At 32.1% G+C, this 19,315-nt stretch overlaps 2 protein-coding genes across 5 annotated transcripts; one reads left to right on the top strand and one right to left on the bottom strand.

Annotated features, from left to right (window-relative positions):
• Positions 1-115: 115 nt before the first annotated feature.
• On the bottom strand, positions 116-5,369 carry LOC101507021 (amine oxidase [copper-containing] zeta, peroxisomal-like). The gene is made up of 12 exons (XM_004489725.4): positions 4,989-5,369; positions 3,977-4,086; positions 3,541-3,849; positions 3,303-3,415; positions 2,873-3,203; positions 2,559-2,774; positions 2,231-2,467; positions 1,919-2,104; positions 1,280-1,420; positions 931-1,199; positions 581-662; positions 116-455 (listed from the first exon to the last, which is right to left on the bottom strand). Exons 1-12 carry the CDS (start codon positions 5,155-5,157, stop codon positions 333-335), a joined length of 2,286 nt encoding a protein of 761 aa, XP_004489782.1. The 5' UTR covers positions 5,158-5,369; the 3' UTR covers positions 116-332.
• A 1,913-nt stretch (positions 5,370-7,282) lies between these two features.
• Positions 7,283-13,913, top strand: LOC101506246 (ABC transporter B family member 26, chloroplastic). Of its 4 annotated transcripts, none has more exons than XM_004489723.4 (18): positions 7,284-7,815; positions 7,922-8,049; positions 9,013-9,055; positions 9,248-9,292; positions 9,393-9,515; positions 9,599-9,702; positions 9,914-9,968; positions 10,058-10,128; positions 10,220-10,322; positions 10,501-10,711; positions 10,863-10,936; positions 11,022-11,078; positions 11,171-11,245; positions 11,695-11,769; positions 11,857-12,138; positions 12,258-12,322; positions 12,552-12,612; positions 13,271-13,913. In XM_004489723.4, exons 1-18 carry the CDS (start codon positions 7,372-7,374, stop codon positions 13,349-13,351), a joined length of 2,097 nt encoding a protein of 698 aa, XP_004489780.1. In that variant the 5' UTR covers positions 7,284-7,371; the 3' UTR covers positions 13,352-13,913. The 4 variants fall into 4 exon arrangements, with proteins under 4 accessions (XP_073220537.1, XP_004489780.1, XP_012568206.1 ...); XM_012712752.3 differs by having other exon boundaries at positions 7,637-7,815; positions 7,922-8,060; XM_073364436.1 differs by lacking the exon at positions 13,271-13,913 and having other exon boundaries at positions 7,283-7,815; positions 12,552-13,264.
• Positions 13,914-19,315: the final 5,402 nt, after the last annotated feature.

Raw genomic sequence — 19,315 nt, 5'->3', positions numbered from 1 at the left:
CTGATGAAAAGATAAAAACTAAACACAAATTTACACAAAAGGGTATTTTAATAACATCTATATATATATATATAATAGATAAATTAAATACACTCCTAATTTTTCAAAATATATCTGAAAAATGGTAAAGGGAGTTATAAATAGTTAGAGAGCTAGTATCATTTTCCAATTGCATCAAGTGCATCTTCTAAATAGATACTCATAAATATCCCTCAAGAAGCTTAACTTTGAATTTGTATAACTAGCAAGCACTAAATTTAAATCAGATTGATGCACTGAATAATTAGATAAACATAAACACATAACACAAAATGTCACTACTTTTGGTTTATTCAGAGCTTTGCAATCAAACCATTCTGAATTGGCTTAGCAGACATGACATTCTCCTTATCATCCAAATCACCTGCACTTGGTGGAACATCTACAGCTGGGGAGCAATTGAAAAACCCATGTGGCTGCATCATCATTAACACAACTATATAAATTAATTCCAACACTATGAACAGAAAATCAATATATCAGTTTGTTACCAAACAGAATGTGCACTGGAAATAAAATGAGTGAATGTTGAGTTGAATACCATAAGCATAAAACCAATGTGTTCCACCGGCATAACAGGCCAGTCTTCTAATCGCGGAATGTGTGTCACTCCAAATACATACCTGCAACATTTCACAATAATTTAAAGACTTTAAGAACTATATACTCACAGTGTAAAAAATATTTACGCAACAGTTCAATCATATTGAACGACGCAGATATTTTTGCAGGTACTTTAAAAAATAATATTATTATAACATGACATGATGAAATTTGATTGGACGTTTGTATAAAACTTTTACGCTGTCAATACATGGTTATTAAACTCTATTTAAGAACATGTGCAAAGTATATATCAACCGTCACGGAAATAAGGTATAGTGAACTAACCAAAGAACTATATCAGCTTCCTCCAATGATCTATTTTGCTTAACCCAAGTAGCCAAACCCTCTCCAACGCGTGGATTTTGATTAGGGAACTCTCCTCCAGGATGCATTTCATTGTGAACATAAGGAGTGACCCAAAGATTGTGCTTCAAGAAAGCTGCTCTTCTCAGAAACTTGGCTTCCGAACCGGCTAAAGGTAAACAATTTGAACCAGGGACTAGCCTGTAACCTGTTAGCTGCCCAGTTCGGTTTACGGTCCGCGTGTTTCTAACCTGAAAAAGATAATTCACTTGTCTGTTTTGTTTTCTTTTTCTATTTTGTATTTTTTGTTAGACGAAGTTGAAAGACTTACTATCCAGTGTCGAGCAGATAAAGGGTTGCAATCACGCATTGCTTCCAATTCTGATTTGAGCAGTTTTTCCTCAGCATAGAATGCATTGTTGTGAACATTATTCTTTCCTGGATCTTCAACTTTGACATCCACCTCAACAACCTGAGAAGGGAGAGGTAAGACACTGTAACTACATTGTCGTATTATTTGTGAATACATTATGGATAGTTATGCCAAACAACATCTGATATGTTATTTAGTTATATGACATTACGAAAAGAGATACTACCGATGGTTATATCTTTATACAGAATGCAAGCCACCCAGTATAGATTTTCATGCTGCTATATCAGTGTTGTCAATAAAGAATTGCGGAAAATAGCAGTTTGTTCAAATTCTGATAAACTACAATGCTATAGCACCACTTTTTCACAACTTTGTACTAAATAGCATATTACGGAACAATAACAATTTGTTCAAATTTTAGTATGCTATAGCTGTTATTTGACAACACTCAGCTATACTTTTCCAAAAAAAACATTTTGATGGGCAGGAACATGACCCTAGCTCATAATATTGAAGTATGACTGTACGAGTCAAGCAAAATATTCCTTCAGGTTTTGGCATTGAAGACTCTTTCGAATATAATTGCACACTGACCTGATTAAATGCTTCACCAGGCTTGCAATCAACGGACATGTCCATACGAGCAACAAAAAAATGTTGGTGAACAGGCGCATATAATCCAGGTGCAATAGTCGTTCCATATTTTCGAGCTTCACCAGGTTGCATTGCTCCTAAGCTGAGAATTCCTGTGAGCTTGACCTCAGCTTCTATTTTCCCATCCTGAAAGAAGGAAAGAACAGATAAATTATCAGAACACAACCAATTTATGTGTCTTCCGAGTAATTTCTGTGGTTCAACCATTCTTATTAGAAAAACTCAGATAAATGAATCCAGATTATAACTTGCCTGATAAAAGTGCCAGAAAAATCCATATTCATAGTTAGCTACTGTGCATATGAAAGACACTGTCAACCTTCTAGACCTTCGAACTTCAGCCAAACCCGTTCTCCAATCTTGATGTTTCCACAAAATACCGTGATCCTCTTCATGCAAGCAAACGCAGTTCTCTATTGTTTCAACGCCTCCAGTGAAGTTTGTGAAGTGAGCATCAAAGTACTTGATATAGCCTAAACAATCACAACCCTGAAATAACGACACATCTTGCAAAATAAAGTCTACATTGCGAATGGATAATAATATCAGAACGACCGGATTAAAAAGAAAATGCTTTGACCTTCTTGAGAGAATGAGCATTTTTACCAAGGCCATCTTCTCCGGCATCAAATGCATTCTTCCTATAGTGAGGATCATTTGGATCTCCGTACGGGACCACCATCTCAACAAAACTCAACCTGTGTGCCACCGGCCTTCGCCCTCGACTTCCATCAATATAAGCTACTGAATAAATAACCAAACCTTCCCTAGGAGTGAAACCAATACGAAAATTCCACTGCGAAAAAAAGGTATTTACTTTTACAAGTTTACCGTATAGCTCATATGAAAGAGATGCTTGAAAAAGTACATATATAGTTAACATTTAACAATCACCTTCTGCCATTGAATGAAGTGTCCGTTGACACGAAAGCTCGGACCTTCAGGCTGAATAATCTGTAAGGGTTTCACATCACTTCTATCAACTCCACCTCGTGTTTCACCAGAAGTATAATTTCGTAGTGGATCGGTAGGTGGAAGGGGGATTAGTTTCCTGTCTTCAAACTCAAGAACAACCATATTTTGCATGTCAACAAGTACATAGATTCCTTCGACAGGACGAGCGTAGCCATTTTCCATAGGGCAGTCACTCTCACTTCTACAAAAGATTAGTGGCTTAGCAAGCCTGCGGTTGGGAGAATCGGCTTCACTGTGATATCCAACACACCTGTAAATTTCAGCATCTCACATATTAGAGCTAGAATGAGTTGTTTATGAAATAATTTCTCGTAAAATGTTGTACGAATAATCTCAATGAAGCAACTACCAGGCATCCACCATTACAAGATCCATATCCTCAATCCCTCTTCTCTTCATTGCTTCTCGAAATGGAGGGAAGTCCTTCACAACAGCTTCACATTCAGCATACTCCATAGCATCCTGCAATTGTAGGGAGAATGACACAAACCAATGTTGATATGAAACTAATCGATGTAACGAAGACTCTAAATATTGTAACATGCAGTACAATTTTATTAGTATAATATCAAATAGCAAGTATTTACCATTGGTGGCTGAACATTTGGCACGACTTGAGAAGAAATTACTTTTCCCCTATGGGGGCCACCTCGAGTTGCTGCGTGAACTTCTCGAAGTTCAACAATCCATATGCTTGTCTCATTTGACTTTTTATTGTACACGACGAGCCGTGCTTTCCTTGTGGGGAGTTTAGTAGGAATCAAAGGTCCTCCTCCTTTGGTCCTCGGGAGCAACGACGGCTGGAAAGGAGGGAAGAAATATGCATCTGCCAATGCAACAACTTGCTTAACTGGTTCTACCAAGACAACTTCAACAAAGCGCATGCTATCCCTCACCTAAAAGATAGTCGAATAATGTTATCATCAACATACAAGCACGGGGATTTAAAGAGGTTACAAGCAATGTCGACCATAATTTGACTTAAGCTTAATCTACACTGAAAAAGTCGTTTGAGCAATCTACCTCAGGGGTTGCTCCGGCTGCACGAACAGTTGCTACAGCTACTGATATTTCGGCAGCGGTTAATGGATCTAAAGGATGGCAAGTTTGAGCTCTCATCATGACCGGGATACCTATGCAAGCAATAGAAGAACATATTTAATGAAGAACAACTGGGGAAGAGATGATAAGTCATTAAATCCTTTGAAACGAAAAAATACTAAATACGAATCAAATTTCGACAAAAATAAGAAAAGAAGCAAAGTAATGTGATTGAGAGATTAAACCAATTATGTGCGTTCACTTAACACTAACAACTTAAGTTTTAATGTGAAGTCATAATATCGATTTTAAAACTCTACAATGCAACAAAGCTTCTAAATCTCTATACAAATCCATGTTAGCAACACCGATGAAGCGCCATGAGCAGAATACCTCAAAGAAGCTAAAAAAAAAATACGACTCTATCTCACATGAAAATTTGAAGAAAAGACAACCATAAACTACACATTGCCAAATCAAAAGTTCATCACATAGTCCTTCACATTGACAAGGAAAATGAATAGATAATTTTAGATATCTCAACAATCCTATTCTTTTAAAACAAAAGCAGAAAATGCAGTTTATTCAACAAAGTTCTCATAAATGATAAAGAAAAAAAATAAAATTAACCGAGTACATGGAAATGGAATTGACACCAAAGAAAAACAAATGAAAAAAAAGGAAAATAGTATATTAAGACCCCGGCGGGAACAAGGGAACATGCAGTTTGTATTTTGAACAATTATGCTGAAAATAAGAGAAAATGATAGTCAAATTTACATGAAAACTGTTTGAATCAGGCAATTAGGATATAGGATGACAAAAATAGTAAATATTCCAAATAAATACATAAACTCATATTTAGTAGTAAAAGTTCAACATCAAAGTTTCTAATTCTTTAATACAATTATCTATCTACCATGTAAATTAAAGTATAAAAAAAAAAAAAAGAGAAAATAAAATGAGAAGTAGTAGAAAGAGGGAAAGGTTTGACCTTTAGTAGTAGGAGTGGTTTTAGGAGGGAAGGAATCAAGAGAGGTAGTGTTCCGGGTTGGATCTTGAGTAGGGTCGGGCCAAGTAGAAGAAGGAGGTGGTGGTGGTGGTGGTGCGGAGGAGGAGGGAGAGTTGTTGGGGGGCGTCGCTTTTTCCTGAGCTGAGGCCATTGTAAAGGGTTAGAAAGTTGGGTACCGTAGAAAACTGTAGTGTAGTATTCCACTGACATACAGCAAATGATTTTCTTCTCTCAGCAAAGAAGAAGAAATTGTGTTTCAACGTGTTCAATCAACAGAGGTTTGCTTTTCCGTGAAAATCTAAAGCGATGCAGTGGGTTTGGTGAAGATGTTATTTTATTATTTATTATTATTATTATTATTTTCTTTATAAAGTTTTTATGCTTTTTACCACCACATGTTTGTGACAGAAACCAGCCACGGTGTACTGTTTCGGACATTGCTTTCGCTAATCACCGATCAACAGCGAACCAAGTAATCGGACATTTATGTATCTGTTGTTTTTCTTCACATTTTTAACAATAATTTATGCAGTTGAGATTATGTCATTATTATAAACTCTACCAAAATGAAGATGACTACATCTCTCTTATTATTCTTTTAGAAAATATATGCATTAAATCTTGTAAATGTATGATTTGATTATGTGTTCGTTATTTTCATTAAAATTGAGTTTTACAAAAATTAATTAATGTTTTATTATATTCACTTAAAAAGTAATTTTTATCAATTTATATTGTTTAGATAATTTTGATGAAAATCCATTTGAATGAATAATTACTAAAATCAGTTTTAATTATATTTGAAAATAGATATTTCATTTCTGATATACATAACTACTTATAAGAGAACAAGATAAAAATGAAACCAACACCTAACCACATATCAAGAGCAACTCTAACACGTAGTCCGTCACTAAATATTTGGGCAAAGATTGAAATATTACACTCAATTTTCTATAGAAGTATTATACTTAATTTTTATTTTACAATTTATCTCTTTATTTTATATTCACTTTACTCTCATAATTTTTATTTACATTCACTTTACTCTCATAATTTTTATCTCACAATTTTTTTTCTCTGTTTCATTTGACAACACTTTTTGATTCATATTTTCATTTTATTACTTCAAAATTAATTTTCATCTTATTTTTTTATATTAATATTAATTAAAATATTTAAATTTAATAAAATTATATTGTACATAAAATATTAATATATAATTTAAAATTGTAAGACTTAATATAAACTCTTCATAATTTTTTATTAAATTAAAAAATTAGTAAGTTGCTTCAAGATACCGTAGTATTATAATCTCACTTGAGATATCAATGTTAGATTGCACCATGGGAGGTGTTCTAACAAAAGAAACATCAACTCCTAAAGAAAAAAACTACACTTAACAAGATAGACATAAGTGAGATCGAAGGTGTCAAAGTAAAATTCCGTGATGAAAACCATGACAGCTGTAATTAATTGATAATGTAAAATATATTTACATATATGAATTAAATCATTTAAATTTATGTTGTATTATTAAATTTAATATAACTGTATAGTAAGAAAATTAGTAAAAAAAATAGTAAAACTAACACGCTTGCACATAATATCCGAGTTCATTTCATCACCATTGATTGAAATTATTCATTTTATTTTATTCTCTAAATTGAGTTGCTCATTTCAGATGAGCTAAAATATTTTTTAACAAATTTGATTGACTCTTTTAAAGTGAGAAAAATTTAGTAAAGTGGATAAATTCATCTTTGGTATTATAATTACTTATGATTAGTCATACATCTGCATGTAATATCAATCATTCATTTGATTATAAATAATTGATATTATTCATCTTATTTTTTAAAATTAGTTGCTGACTTCAAATAAACTAATTTTTTTTAAATTAAATTAAATATTATATTCCATTCAATTATTTTGTTAAGAAACATTTTAATTAAATTTTAATTAACAAAAATTTATATTTTTGTTTAATACAAAGAGTAGCGGAAGTTGGAGAAAAATAACGTGACGTGAGATCACTACATTGTAAGATAAATAAATTTAAAGGAGCGGATGTATTGGATTGAAAACTTAGAAAAATCTAAAAAAGAAATCTTGTACTGATATTATTGACTCATAACTTTTGGAAGTTTAACAAAATAATAAAATAATTAAAGTTAAGTAGTCAATAAATTTGAATTTCAATTAAAACGTGAAATGAGATTTATAATATCCATTGGGTGTTGTTGCATGCATATATATATGTGGTAGGAGAAAGAACAAGAGCCAAGCAAATTAAAATCCAGCATTTGGAATTGAAACTTGAACCGCAACTCTTCCATTGGCACATTCACCACACAACACAACCATGAATATGATTCCTCTACTCTCCGTCACACACCCTTACTTACTACTCCCACCTCCCCCCCTTCACCGCTATTCACACCACCGCTATTCACACCACCGCAACCACATCAAACCTCTTTTCTCCAAACCCCCCTTCCATTTCTCCATAAATCCAATCCCATTCTCTTCTTCCAAACGCATTCTCTTATCCCCTCCAACAAATTCCTCCTCCATCCACAACAATCCACATGCTTCCAATCAAATTCTCCACACAATACGAAAATTTATTCAATTTCTTCCTTCGATTTTCCCCGGTGGAACCTGGTGGAACTTCTCAAATGACGTTGACGTTCACTTACTTGGTCAACCGGTTACCGTTTGGAATGCTTTGGCTAAAATGTGGGAACTTGTTGCTCGTGATAGATGGGTTATTTTCGCTGCTTTCTCTGCTCTTATTATTGCAGCTGTAAGTAACGTAACCATGACTTAACTCCCCTTTTTTTTATTAGATGATTTTTTTGTTTGGTGCTTTTTTTGAAAATGAGGTTAAATTTGTGTATTTTTTTGTTCAGGTTTCGGAGATTTCGATACCGCATTTTTTGACGGCGTCTATATTCTCGGCACAGGGTGGGGATATTGCAGTTTTTCATCGGAATGTTCGTTTGTTGATTCTCTTGTGTGTTACTTCTGGAATTTGCAGGTCAAAATCTTGTATGGTCTAATCTCCCTTTTCACCTCTTCACACTTATATATTATCTCTCTTTTTTTTTATTCTTTTGTCTGTTATCTTCTCAATTTCTTAATAATTGCTCTTTGATTTTGTATCACATTTGCTTTATCAAAAACATATCATTCTCTCTGCCTTTTTGACAGTCAATTTTATGTTTTTGCGATGATAAAAATTGATTTTGAATGAATTGATTATGTAAAATTGATTTTAGTTAAAAGTGAGTTGAAGGTAAAGTATCATTGGACACATTAGGCTAAAAATCAATTCTAGAGGCAATAGCTACAAATTTTCTAGCTTCAAGTTAGAATCAATTTTGATGACAAAATCAATTCTATTCGAGAACAACCAAACATGTCAAAATCAATTTTACACTTCTAGAATCAATTTTAACTCATCCAAAAGTTAAACCAAACATACACTAATTAATGTTTGCTTTAGATCTTATTCAATTCTTCAAATGGCATTTGCTATACCAAAAGCAGATTCACTTTCTTTGCCTTTTTGACATTTGTTTGCTGGATAACAACTATATGTTTAGCCCTAAATGTAGAATCGATAAGACATAAAGGAAAAAGGTGATACATTTTGGTTACACTAAAAAGGGGATGCCTCATGATGATCAAACACTAATTTGGATTCCCTGCATTTGGGAAATAATTTGCAACAGTCATGGAACTTGGGATCAGATGACTCACATTTCTACTTGGTGAATTCGATTCATAATATGGAGCTGAAACATGAGCCGTCCTAACACTGCATTTTTGTGTCTTTTCTGTTGCTTATAATGCATTATGTTTTATGAGATTCTGAGGTAGAAGATGCTTGGCTTGTTTATAATATTTTAAAGATGTTTTTAGTTCTGTCTAGTTTTGAAGCCTTTTTATCCTACACGTGAAATGTGAGGTTTCTGATAATCATTTTCCTGTGCTTCAGTGGGATACGAGGTTGCTGTTTTGGCATTGCAAACATGATTCTGGTGAGTGTCTCTGTCGATATTTGTGGATGTGAATATAGACGGTTCATGTCAAATGGACTCGCTAGTCGCTAACCATAAGGAAATTAAGAACCATAATTATCAAATTAAGACTATTGTCTTGAACAATTGTCATTCTGCAGGCACCTGTGCCCATTGAATTTGACTTTGTGTGCAAATAATTTATATGTGCAGGTTAAGCGAATGAGAGAAACATTATACTCTTCCCTTCTCCTTCAGGTTCCGCTCCGCATAATAACCAATCTTTCTTGCTGTGTTTATTTTTCGTTTTCTTCTTTTGGTGTATGGTTTAACTCATTTGGCAGTGCCCTTATTGTAGGATATATCGTTTTTTGACAATGAAACAGTAGGTGATTTGACGAGTAGACTTGGGGCAGATTGTCAGCAAGTTTCAAGGGTTATTGGAAATGATCTTAACTTGATATTGCGCAATGTCCTTCAGGTTGATTTATTTATGAAAGATGCAATGCTAATACAAGATAATCCACATGAAGGCTTTAATTGTTTTTTTTTTCGTCTTCTTAGGGGGGAGGTTCATTGATCTACTTGTTGATTTTGTCTTGGCCACTTGGTTTATGTACATTGGTGATATGCTCCATATTAGCAGCGGTTATGTTACGTTATGGATGGTAATTTCGTTGTTGATTTTCTTCACAGTTGTCATTTAAAATTGCATTTCTAAGTAATTATCTTTTTAGAAAATATTCCAATCTGAAAAAGCCAAAGAAGTGCCCTCTCTTTAAAACATTGTCTGATATATTGCATCCTAAAAATGAAAAGTTGATGTTTTTACCTCTTTTCTTGTCACTGGTGTTAATTTGATTGCATATTTCTGCATAGGTACCAGAAGAAGGCAGCACGGCTGATCCAAGAAGTCACTGCTTCTGCTAATGATGTAGAATAAGACGCCGTATGCTATAATTTTTTTTTAATAATTCTCCCAATTGTCACCATGATAACAATTTTCTTAATATTGAATCATAGGTAGCTCAAGAGACATTCTCTCTTATTAGAACTGTTCGAGTTTACGGAACAGAAGAACAAGAACATGGAAGGTGATAAGGCTATTGCAGTTACAACATTTATTATCCATTTGTTCCAATTGTTTTTGTTGTATTCACGTTTCTTGTCCGTCTCCATCTACAGGTACAAATGGTGGCTGGGAAAATTAGCTGACATAAGCTTGCGACAAAGCGCTGCATATGGATTTTGGAATTTTAGCTTCAACTCTCTTTATCATTCAACTCAGGTAGGGCTAAGGGTTTCTAAAGTCATGTCATTTTCTGTTCACTTATTTCTTTTCCTTTTAAACCTATAATCAGACATATTGAATAAAAATTTCCAGAATAAATAATTGTTTTTCTAATGTTAATTTAAACCTTTGTACTTGACTTTTGCTTTTATTAAAAAATTTAATGTTATTATAGGTTATTGCTGTGCTATTTGGAGGAATGTCAATTCTTGCGGGTCATATTACAGCAGAGAAACTTACTAAGTTTATACTATACAGTGAATGGTTAATTTATTCAACCTGGTGGGTGGGAGACAATGTATCCAATTTGATGCAATCAGTTGGAGCTAGCGAAAAAGTGTTCAACTTAATGGATCTCTCACCTAGCACCCAATTCATAGCAAAAGGCAAGCATTTTTAAGAGCTTTGTTCAGTTCAGCTATTTCATTAGTAAACAACTTAATATAAAATTTAATCCTTTTAATGCTTCAATTGATTTTGTCTTTGTTGTATTTCAATTTCAAATGTATTGAAGGTTGGATGTAATTTTTGTTACAGGAGTAAAGTTGCAGAGTATAACGGGGCATATTGAGTTTGTAAATGTATCTTTTCACTATCCGTCAAGGTCAACGGTAAATCTCGTAGAGTCTATTTGATATACTTTTTTTTATCATTGTCTGTTATACAAGTTCAATTAATGACATTCAATTGTAACAGGTATCTGTAGTGCAACATGTAAACTTTGTTGTTCATCCTAGTGAGGTGGTTGCCATTGTAAGAAACTTCTTCTAGTCTCTTCAATTCATTCCTTCCCTGCATTATGGTTAAGAGGCTAATCTGCTGGGTTTTTTTTTCATTTGGCATAGGTTGGTCTTAGTGGTAGCGGGAAAAGCACATTGGTGAATCTTTTGCTCCGACTCTATGAGCCTACAAGTGGTCAGGTAGAGTTTGTTTATTTTGTTAAAATGGAGACAAGACTCGGATAATTTTAACCAAAATAATATTGAATTTGAAATGAAAAGGCTATGACAGAAATTAAACAACGCTTTTTTATGTAAGTTAGGGGAATGGGGGGTCTCTGTTTTTTCCAAATCTATGTAAGCGGTCGAAAGGAATTATCCTCTGCCTTTGCAAAAAATGACCATATTCTCTTCCAAAGTCAACTTCAGCCGATTATATTAAGTTTTGTACTATTTCTTTTGTGTTACCTAATGTGAACTTGTTCAGCTTAAGTCAGTGCTTTTCTCAATTGCAGATATTGATTTCAGAATTCTCTTAAAGGATTAGATATAAAGTACTTATTGTCCCTCTTAGGGCAGATATTGATTTCAGAGTCCTGTTAGGGAAGATACCTTTTTAACTCAAATATTAAAAAAATGTTTTATTGCAGATTTTGATAGACGGTGTCCCTCTTAAAGACTTGGATGTCAAGTGGTGGAGAGAGAGAGTCGGATTTGTGGGACAGGTACTTACGAAACTAACAAGGACAATAATCATTTAATCCATATAGCTCCTTTCTTATAAATTATAACCGAAATTTTATTTTTTACAGGAACCCAAGCTATTCCGGATGGATATTAGCTCAAACATCAGATATGGATGTACCCGAGACGTAACGCAGGAGGATATTGAGTGGGCTGCGAAGCAAGCCTATGCTCATGACTTTATCTCAGCACTTCCTAATGGCTATGAAACACTTGTGGATGATGATCTTTTAAGTGGGGGACAAAAGCAACGAATTGCTATTGCTAGGGCCATTCTTAGGGACCCGAAAATATTGATCCTTGATGAAGCCACTAGTGCACTGGATGCTGAAAGTGAACACAATGTGAAGGTATGATTATGGAAAATGACAAAAACTACTAGAAGCAAGATGACACTTAGAGACAATAAATATGAATTGTCATAAATTATAAGAGAAGATATTGATACTTCAGTTTTCATTACATGTAGGGTGTTCTCCGATCGGTTAGAAGTGATTCTGCATCAAGGAGAAGTGTCATAGTCATTGCACACAGGTGATAATTTTGCTCGGTGTGAAGTGTCAATTAAATGCATGTTTGGATTTGAGGTGACTTTGGTGAAATAATGGTGGCGCATTGATTTTGTTGAAACTCCAAATCTGTAGCTTTTGCCAAAGTCACGGTGGCACACTATGATTCAACCAAATTCACTGCTACTCCAAACTTGCAATAAGTGGTACTGGTATCCAAGTAGTAGTTTTGAAATGTATGACCTTTTTTACAGGCTTTCTACCATACAAGCTGCTGACAGGATTGTGGTGATGGATAGGGGTCAAATTGTTGAGGTTGGTAATTTCTTGATTTATTTTGAATGCCCTAAGTATTCTTACCAATATTCCTTTTTAAACCTTATTATTCATGATATTTTCATCACCTTTTTTTTTAATTCATTGACATTGTAAAGCTCTCACACGAAAAGTTGAGCCGCAAGGTTTAACATTTCTCTGCATTATTTTAAATTCAAATTCAACTCGTCAAATCAAACTTTTCTGTCGGGTCATGATAAATATATCATAGGATAGGACCATGAAGACAATAACTATTGCCATGTGGTTATTCATGTTCACTAATGCTGGGATAAATCACACGTGTTGTCTGGAATCAGATTCCCTGCTGTAACTGCGTCACGCAGTTCAGCTCTCAGCTGTCCGATTTAGATCAGTGACTGGGATCATTCAACTGTGTGTGTGATTTGAACCGTCTTATATGAAATCAACGGTTGAGATAAACTACTGCATGTACTTGGGACTGCAGAAAATCGCAATCTAAGTTGCCCTCATAGAACATATGAATAGAACAAGGCTTTAAATTCACATGCATTATATGGAACTATTTGGATTTCATGTGTTTCAATGAAAAGCGATGTTTTATTTTTATTATTTTTCTATTATCCGTTCTTATCCTTAATTTAAAACACATTTGTCACTAACATCTGCCTCTCAGAATGGAAGTCACAGGGAACTGCTCTTGAAAGATGGTTTGTACGCTCGGTTGACTAGAAAACAGGCTGATGCCATGGCATGATCTATGTTTCCAAAGAAGATATTCTATTTTTCTCCTGGCATCTTTTCTTTTAAACGCAGTATAGCGGGGCACGCAACATTTTTTTATTGCTGACCCACATATTCATAGAATTTTATACAAAAAAGTTTCGTGAAAGTTCAGCAAAGAAGGAAGCTGCATTAGTTTTGAATCAAAGTGCACATGGAAGATTTCAGACCACCACACAGATGCATAAGCATTAAAGTTGTGGGTATGTTTGTTTTATTGGAAAGATACAGTTTGACAAGAAGGGGAATGTTTATTGGAACTCACATTTTTTGTGCTTGTGGCAACTTTCACATGTAAGAAAAAACATATGTATGGTCAATTGGGAGGGTATTCATTGTCAAAATGCTGTTACTTTGTCATCCTGGTAATGACCATGACCATATAGACTGTTTATTTTATAGCTGTAAATGTAATGTTTTTCACTTCAAATATACTTGATTGAAAGAAATACTACTTGCCCGTGATTGATGGCTCTTCATTCTCAAGCTGAAGTATATACATTGAGTTTCACACCTCTTCAACATTCCTTCTCTTATTTCCATGGATTGAGAACTTTTAAGGTTAGCTATTTACATGATGATTGGAACAAGTTTATTGCTTTACCAGTACAAAACTGAGCGATATAACATCAATACACGACGTATATAATATTATATTCTCAGTGTAAACATGACACTCAAAATCTCATGGCTATCACTGGATAACAGGCTGTCCTATTTCTCATGCCTGCAGTATATATCACTGCAAAGTCTCAAAATGACATACACTTTTGTATTATAACATCTATTTTGGTTCCCTCAAAGGTTGTTTAATTATACCAATCTTTGAAGCGTTTGATGTTAGAAAGTATACATTGAGTTTCACACCTCTTCAACATTCCTTCTCTTATTTCCATGGATTGAGAACTTTTAAGGTTAGCTATTTACATGATGATTGGAACAAGTTTATTGCTTTACCAGTACAAAACTGAGCGATATAACATCAATACACGACGTATATAATATTATATTCTCAGTGTAAACATGACACTCAAAATCTCATGGCTATCACTGGATAACAGGCTGTCCTATTTCTCATGCCTGCAGTATATATCACTGCAAAGTCTCAAAATGACATACACTTTTGTATTATAACATCTATTTTGGTTCCCTCAAAGGTTGTTTAATTATACCAATCTTTGAAGCGTTTGATGTTAGAAAGCTGATGAAAAATTGTGATAATGCTTCCTCGGTAAGACTTTGTGCAACAATTTTTATATATTGGTTTTGTAATGTGAGTTGTTGAAAAAAAATTAATGCAACAATTTTTGTATTGTTTTTACAGTTATTAAAATTTGTTGGAATAGATTGTGCCTACAATAACCTCTCAAATTATAATTTAGATTTCAGAAATCCATAGGATCTATTGTCTCTTTATTTGTAGGTGCAAACCTATGTAGTCTCAAAGTGCCACTATGTTTTGACCAAAAAAGATGCTTATTCTATAGCATCTGACAGCTGAAATTCATCCACATTTTGTTTTTTTCCCTTGATCAAGAATATATACATGGATGACATGAACCAACCAAAAGTTTACTGTGCAATTCTTTCTGCTTCACAGGTCATGTGCATTTTGTCTTCAACACAACAATATACCTGCAAAGTTGACACAACATCAAACTATCACCTTTTTAAAAACAAAAAAATGGGAAAAGACAAATTATTATTAATAGTGGTAGCCCTAATTGCCATTTGACAAGTGTTCCGGTTGAGATTTGAACTCTTTCTCTTGAGGTTTCAAAGTCAAACTCTTATCACTGAACTGATACCTCTTTGACATTAATTTCTAACGTTAATTTTGAGGAAGAGTTTCTTATCTTGTGAAGGAAAACTCTTGTTTCTCACTCTACAGAAACTGAAGCAAAGAACAAATGGGCCAAGCCTTTGCAAACCTTGGTTTCATCATTGTTTTATTGGGGGGGTGGTGAAAATATCAAGTCATATACAGCTGGTCATATGAAGCAAACAACCTATATTATATATAAGGCTCTAATAGCATTTCCATTTTCCTCATGAAGAAAGAGTGAATGCAAAGATGGATCAATCTCAAGGTAGAGAAGATGTAGAGGAATATTATTTCTCTGCAAAGGAGTTTTATGTTTCAAAGGGTAGTTCTAAGTCAACAAGATATTCAAGAAGAAAAGGAATCAAAGGAAAGAAACCTTTTGTGCCACCACTTCCAAAGGCAAGATTATATAAGGGTTTGGGATGGAAACCTAGCCTTGCCACTGTGGATGATCTCTCTCCATGATTTTTGTGATGGTTTTTTATTTTATAACTCCTAACACTGGGATGTTTTTATGCATGTTTACCATTTTTTATCGTTGAGTATGACTAATATTCACTAGTAAATGAACAATTGTTCAAGCATATGCTCATTCATCTTTGGTTACAACTAAGAGGACGAAGAAGTTCATAAATAATTTTGTAATACCAAGAATTGTATAATAAAAAGAACTGGATCCATCATTTATATTCTTGAAAATTTGTTTTCTTTGGTCTCAACTTTGAAGCAAACAGAACAGAGGTTACTGCAAACTCAGCAGTAGCAAATCCTCTTGTTTTTGTATGTTATTTTTTATTTCCAATTATAATACTCTATATTCCCATACAACAAACCCTACAATATATCCAAAAGACCAATAAAAACGTTTTATATAATTTATTGCAATTTAATCTTTGACATTTGCTTGGGATGATAATGGTGAGGGACAATCACCTAAGTCAAGGTTTTTAAATTGTTGGTTATTAGAATACATATTGTGGTTATTGGGAGTGAATGTATTTTTATTTGCACCAAATATTATAATTTATTCCTTATTTTAAAAATCAATTACCTTCTATTTTTCCTCTAAAATCAAATGTCTATCTCATTTCAAAGTATCTGAGTATTCTTTAAAATACCTTCAAAATATATAATAATTAAAATAAAAAAACGAAAAATAATTTATATGAACACTATATAGTTTGTTGTGGCATGATGGGGTCATTGCACACTTTATGTTGTGACTGTTATGATACAAATTTTCTAATACGATTTTAAGTTTTTTATATTAGGAAATTTTGTATTACGAAAAAACACTATGATTAAAATTGAAGAATTATTCTTTTATTTCTCTTTTTTCATGTTCTCCCCCTCTTAATTAAACTCTCAAACGAAGGATAGATAAACAATTAATATCAGCTCAATTAAGATAGAACAACAATGATAAGTTTGAATGATGATCATCTTCTATTTCTAAACCATCTAATTAATTAACATCTACAATATTTATTACAAAATTATTGCTAATGTACGATGAAGACATTGCGTCAGACCAAGGAGAAGAATGTGGATGTGGTTGGTGTCTATTTAAAAAGGAAAACACAAATAATAACAATAATATAAATTATACTATATCCAATCAAATAGTAGCCTTGTATTTTTCTTTTGTGAAGGACTAGTAGCCTTGTATATTTGTTATGTTTTGAGATGATCTTAAAGGGAGATAATCCATCTAAAATAATAAAAATACAAAAGAACAAATAAAAAGACAGAAACGAATTTGGATTTTCTCCATCTATATTTTTCAATTTCTATTAATTATCTTTATTTTTTTTAATTTTATATTTTTAATTTTTTTCGTTGGATTGAAAATTTATATCATATAAATTATATACGTAAAATTATACACAAATTTAAAATCATTTGGTATATTACTGAAATTTATGAAAATTAACAATATTTAATAAAAATGTATAATAAATTAATTTTAATATATTTTAATATCATACAAATGATTTTAATTTTGTATAAAATTTTACATGGTTTATTATATGGTATAAACTTTCCATTCTAAAAATATTAGTGAAAAAAATAAAATAAAGATATAAGAGAAATTCGGTGAAATGATTCAAATTATAAGGAGAGCTGTTTGTGTATAGTGGGAGTTGATAGGATGAACAAGTATGTTAGTTTGGATAATTTATTTAAGGGACCTCATCTCATCATTATAATTCTCAACGGAATGAACAACAATTAATGAATCAATTGGATCCCCACGTCTCTGTTTTATGTTTCTATATATCTCATATGGTAGTAGAACGGCTTTTTTATTATTATACCACTAAAATAAAAATTAAATATCACAATACCACTCTTTTTATATTATGTATCAAACTACCATCCTTTTTCAACTTTCCATTCCCTCCTCTTAGAGCATCTACAGCGGTGAACTCAAAATGGGTTCTTTAGATGGGTCTACTGTGCCACATCATCTTGAAGCAATTCACTAGTTTTCTACTCCAACGGTGAACTCAACATGAAAGTTCTACTATGCCACATCACCCTAAATCAACTCATTCGTTTTTTACGGTTTAACTTTTAAAAAATTATATTATATTCCATTACTTTAATGTATACATTAATATTTAGTTTTATTATAACTTAAAATATTAATTTAAATATTCTAATTAATATTATTATACATTATTTTAATTTAAAATTTTAATAAAAACTTTAACAAACTTCTGCAACAAAAATTGTGAAGAAAAAATATGAGTAACAAATTGTTTCTATTAATGAGCTAACAATCGTAATTAAAGGAAAAAAAAAAAAGGCTAACGGTTATATATTAACTACAAAAAAGCTAATGGTTACAAAATTATTATTATTTAATAAATTAAAAAGAAGTTAATGGCTATAAATTAATAAAAAATGATAAATTTATTATTATTAATAAATTAATAAAAGGTAGAAAAAAAAGGTAACTGCTTTGAAGCACCGTTCCTTCTTGACAGTACACCTTGGCACAACTCCAACGGTGAACCCACAAAAAACTGGAAGTTAAGTAACTCCAACGGTGCTTCACAACAGTTACCTTTTTTTTTTGTTATAACTGCTACCTTTTATTAATTTATTAATAATAATAAATTTATCATTTTTTTTAATTTATAGCGTTAACTTCTTTTTAATTTATTAAATAATAATAATTTTGTAACCATTAGCTTTTTTTTAGTTAATATACACCGTTAGCCTTTTTTTTCTCCTTTAATTACGATTGTTAACTCATTAATAGAAACAATTTGTTACTCATACTTTTTCTTCACAATATTTGTTATAGAAGTTTATTAAAATTTTTATTAACGTACTTTTTTATTTATTTTTCTATTTAAAATAATATTTTAAGTTATAAGAAAATTAAATATTAATGTATAAATTAAAGTAATGGAATATGATATGATTTTTTAAAAGTTAAACTGTAAAAAATAAATGAGTTGATTTAAGGTGATGTGGCATAGTAGAACTTGAATCATGTTGAGTTCACCGTTGAAGTAAAAAATGAGTGAATTGCTTCAAGATGATGTGGCACAGTGGACCTCATCTAAAGAACCCATATTGAGTTCACCGCTGTAGATGCTCTTATAAACACTACTAGTGTGTGATATTCCTGCTGGGCCCTAAAATTTCTCAACTTCTTTTTTTTTTTTTAGAGAAGGAAGGGAAATCGGTTTCCCCAATACCGATTTCTCAACTTTTTTTTTTTTTAAATTTTTTTTTTTCTAATTATTAAATTTATTTTATCATTTATAAAATTATTTTTATTAGTGGTACTATTTAATAGGCACATATATAGGGAATTTGATCAATTAATAAAGCCACGTTCATCCGCCGAGAAATAATGCAACACATTATTTTTCGTTAACATCTTTCTTAATAATAAATATATATTTTATTAATCAATAATTATTATTTTAATTAAATAATTAATTTAAGTTTCATTTATTATTAATTTAATTAAATAATTAATTTAATTTTCATTTATTATTTAATTAAGTAATTAATATTTTAATTCAATAAATAAATACAATGTTAATTTTATATTTTATAATTATTAAAAAAAATTAATTAAATGGACTC

This window comes from Cicer arietinum, chromosome 8, assembly GCF_000331145.2.
Source record: "Cicer arietinum cultivar CDC Frontier isolate Library 1 chromosome 8, Cicar.CDCFrontier_v2.0, whole genome shotgun sequence".
NCBI lineage: Eukaryota > Viridiplantae > Streptophyta > Magnoliopsida > Fabales > Fabaceae > Cicer > Cicer arietinum.
Note: the sequence above shows the minus strand (reverse complement) of the source record. Positions and strands in the feature narration are given on the sequence as shown.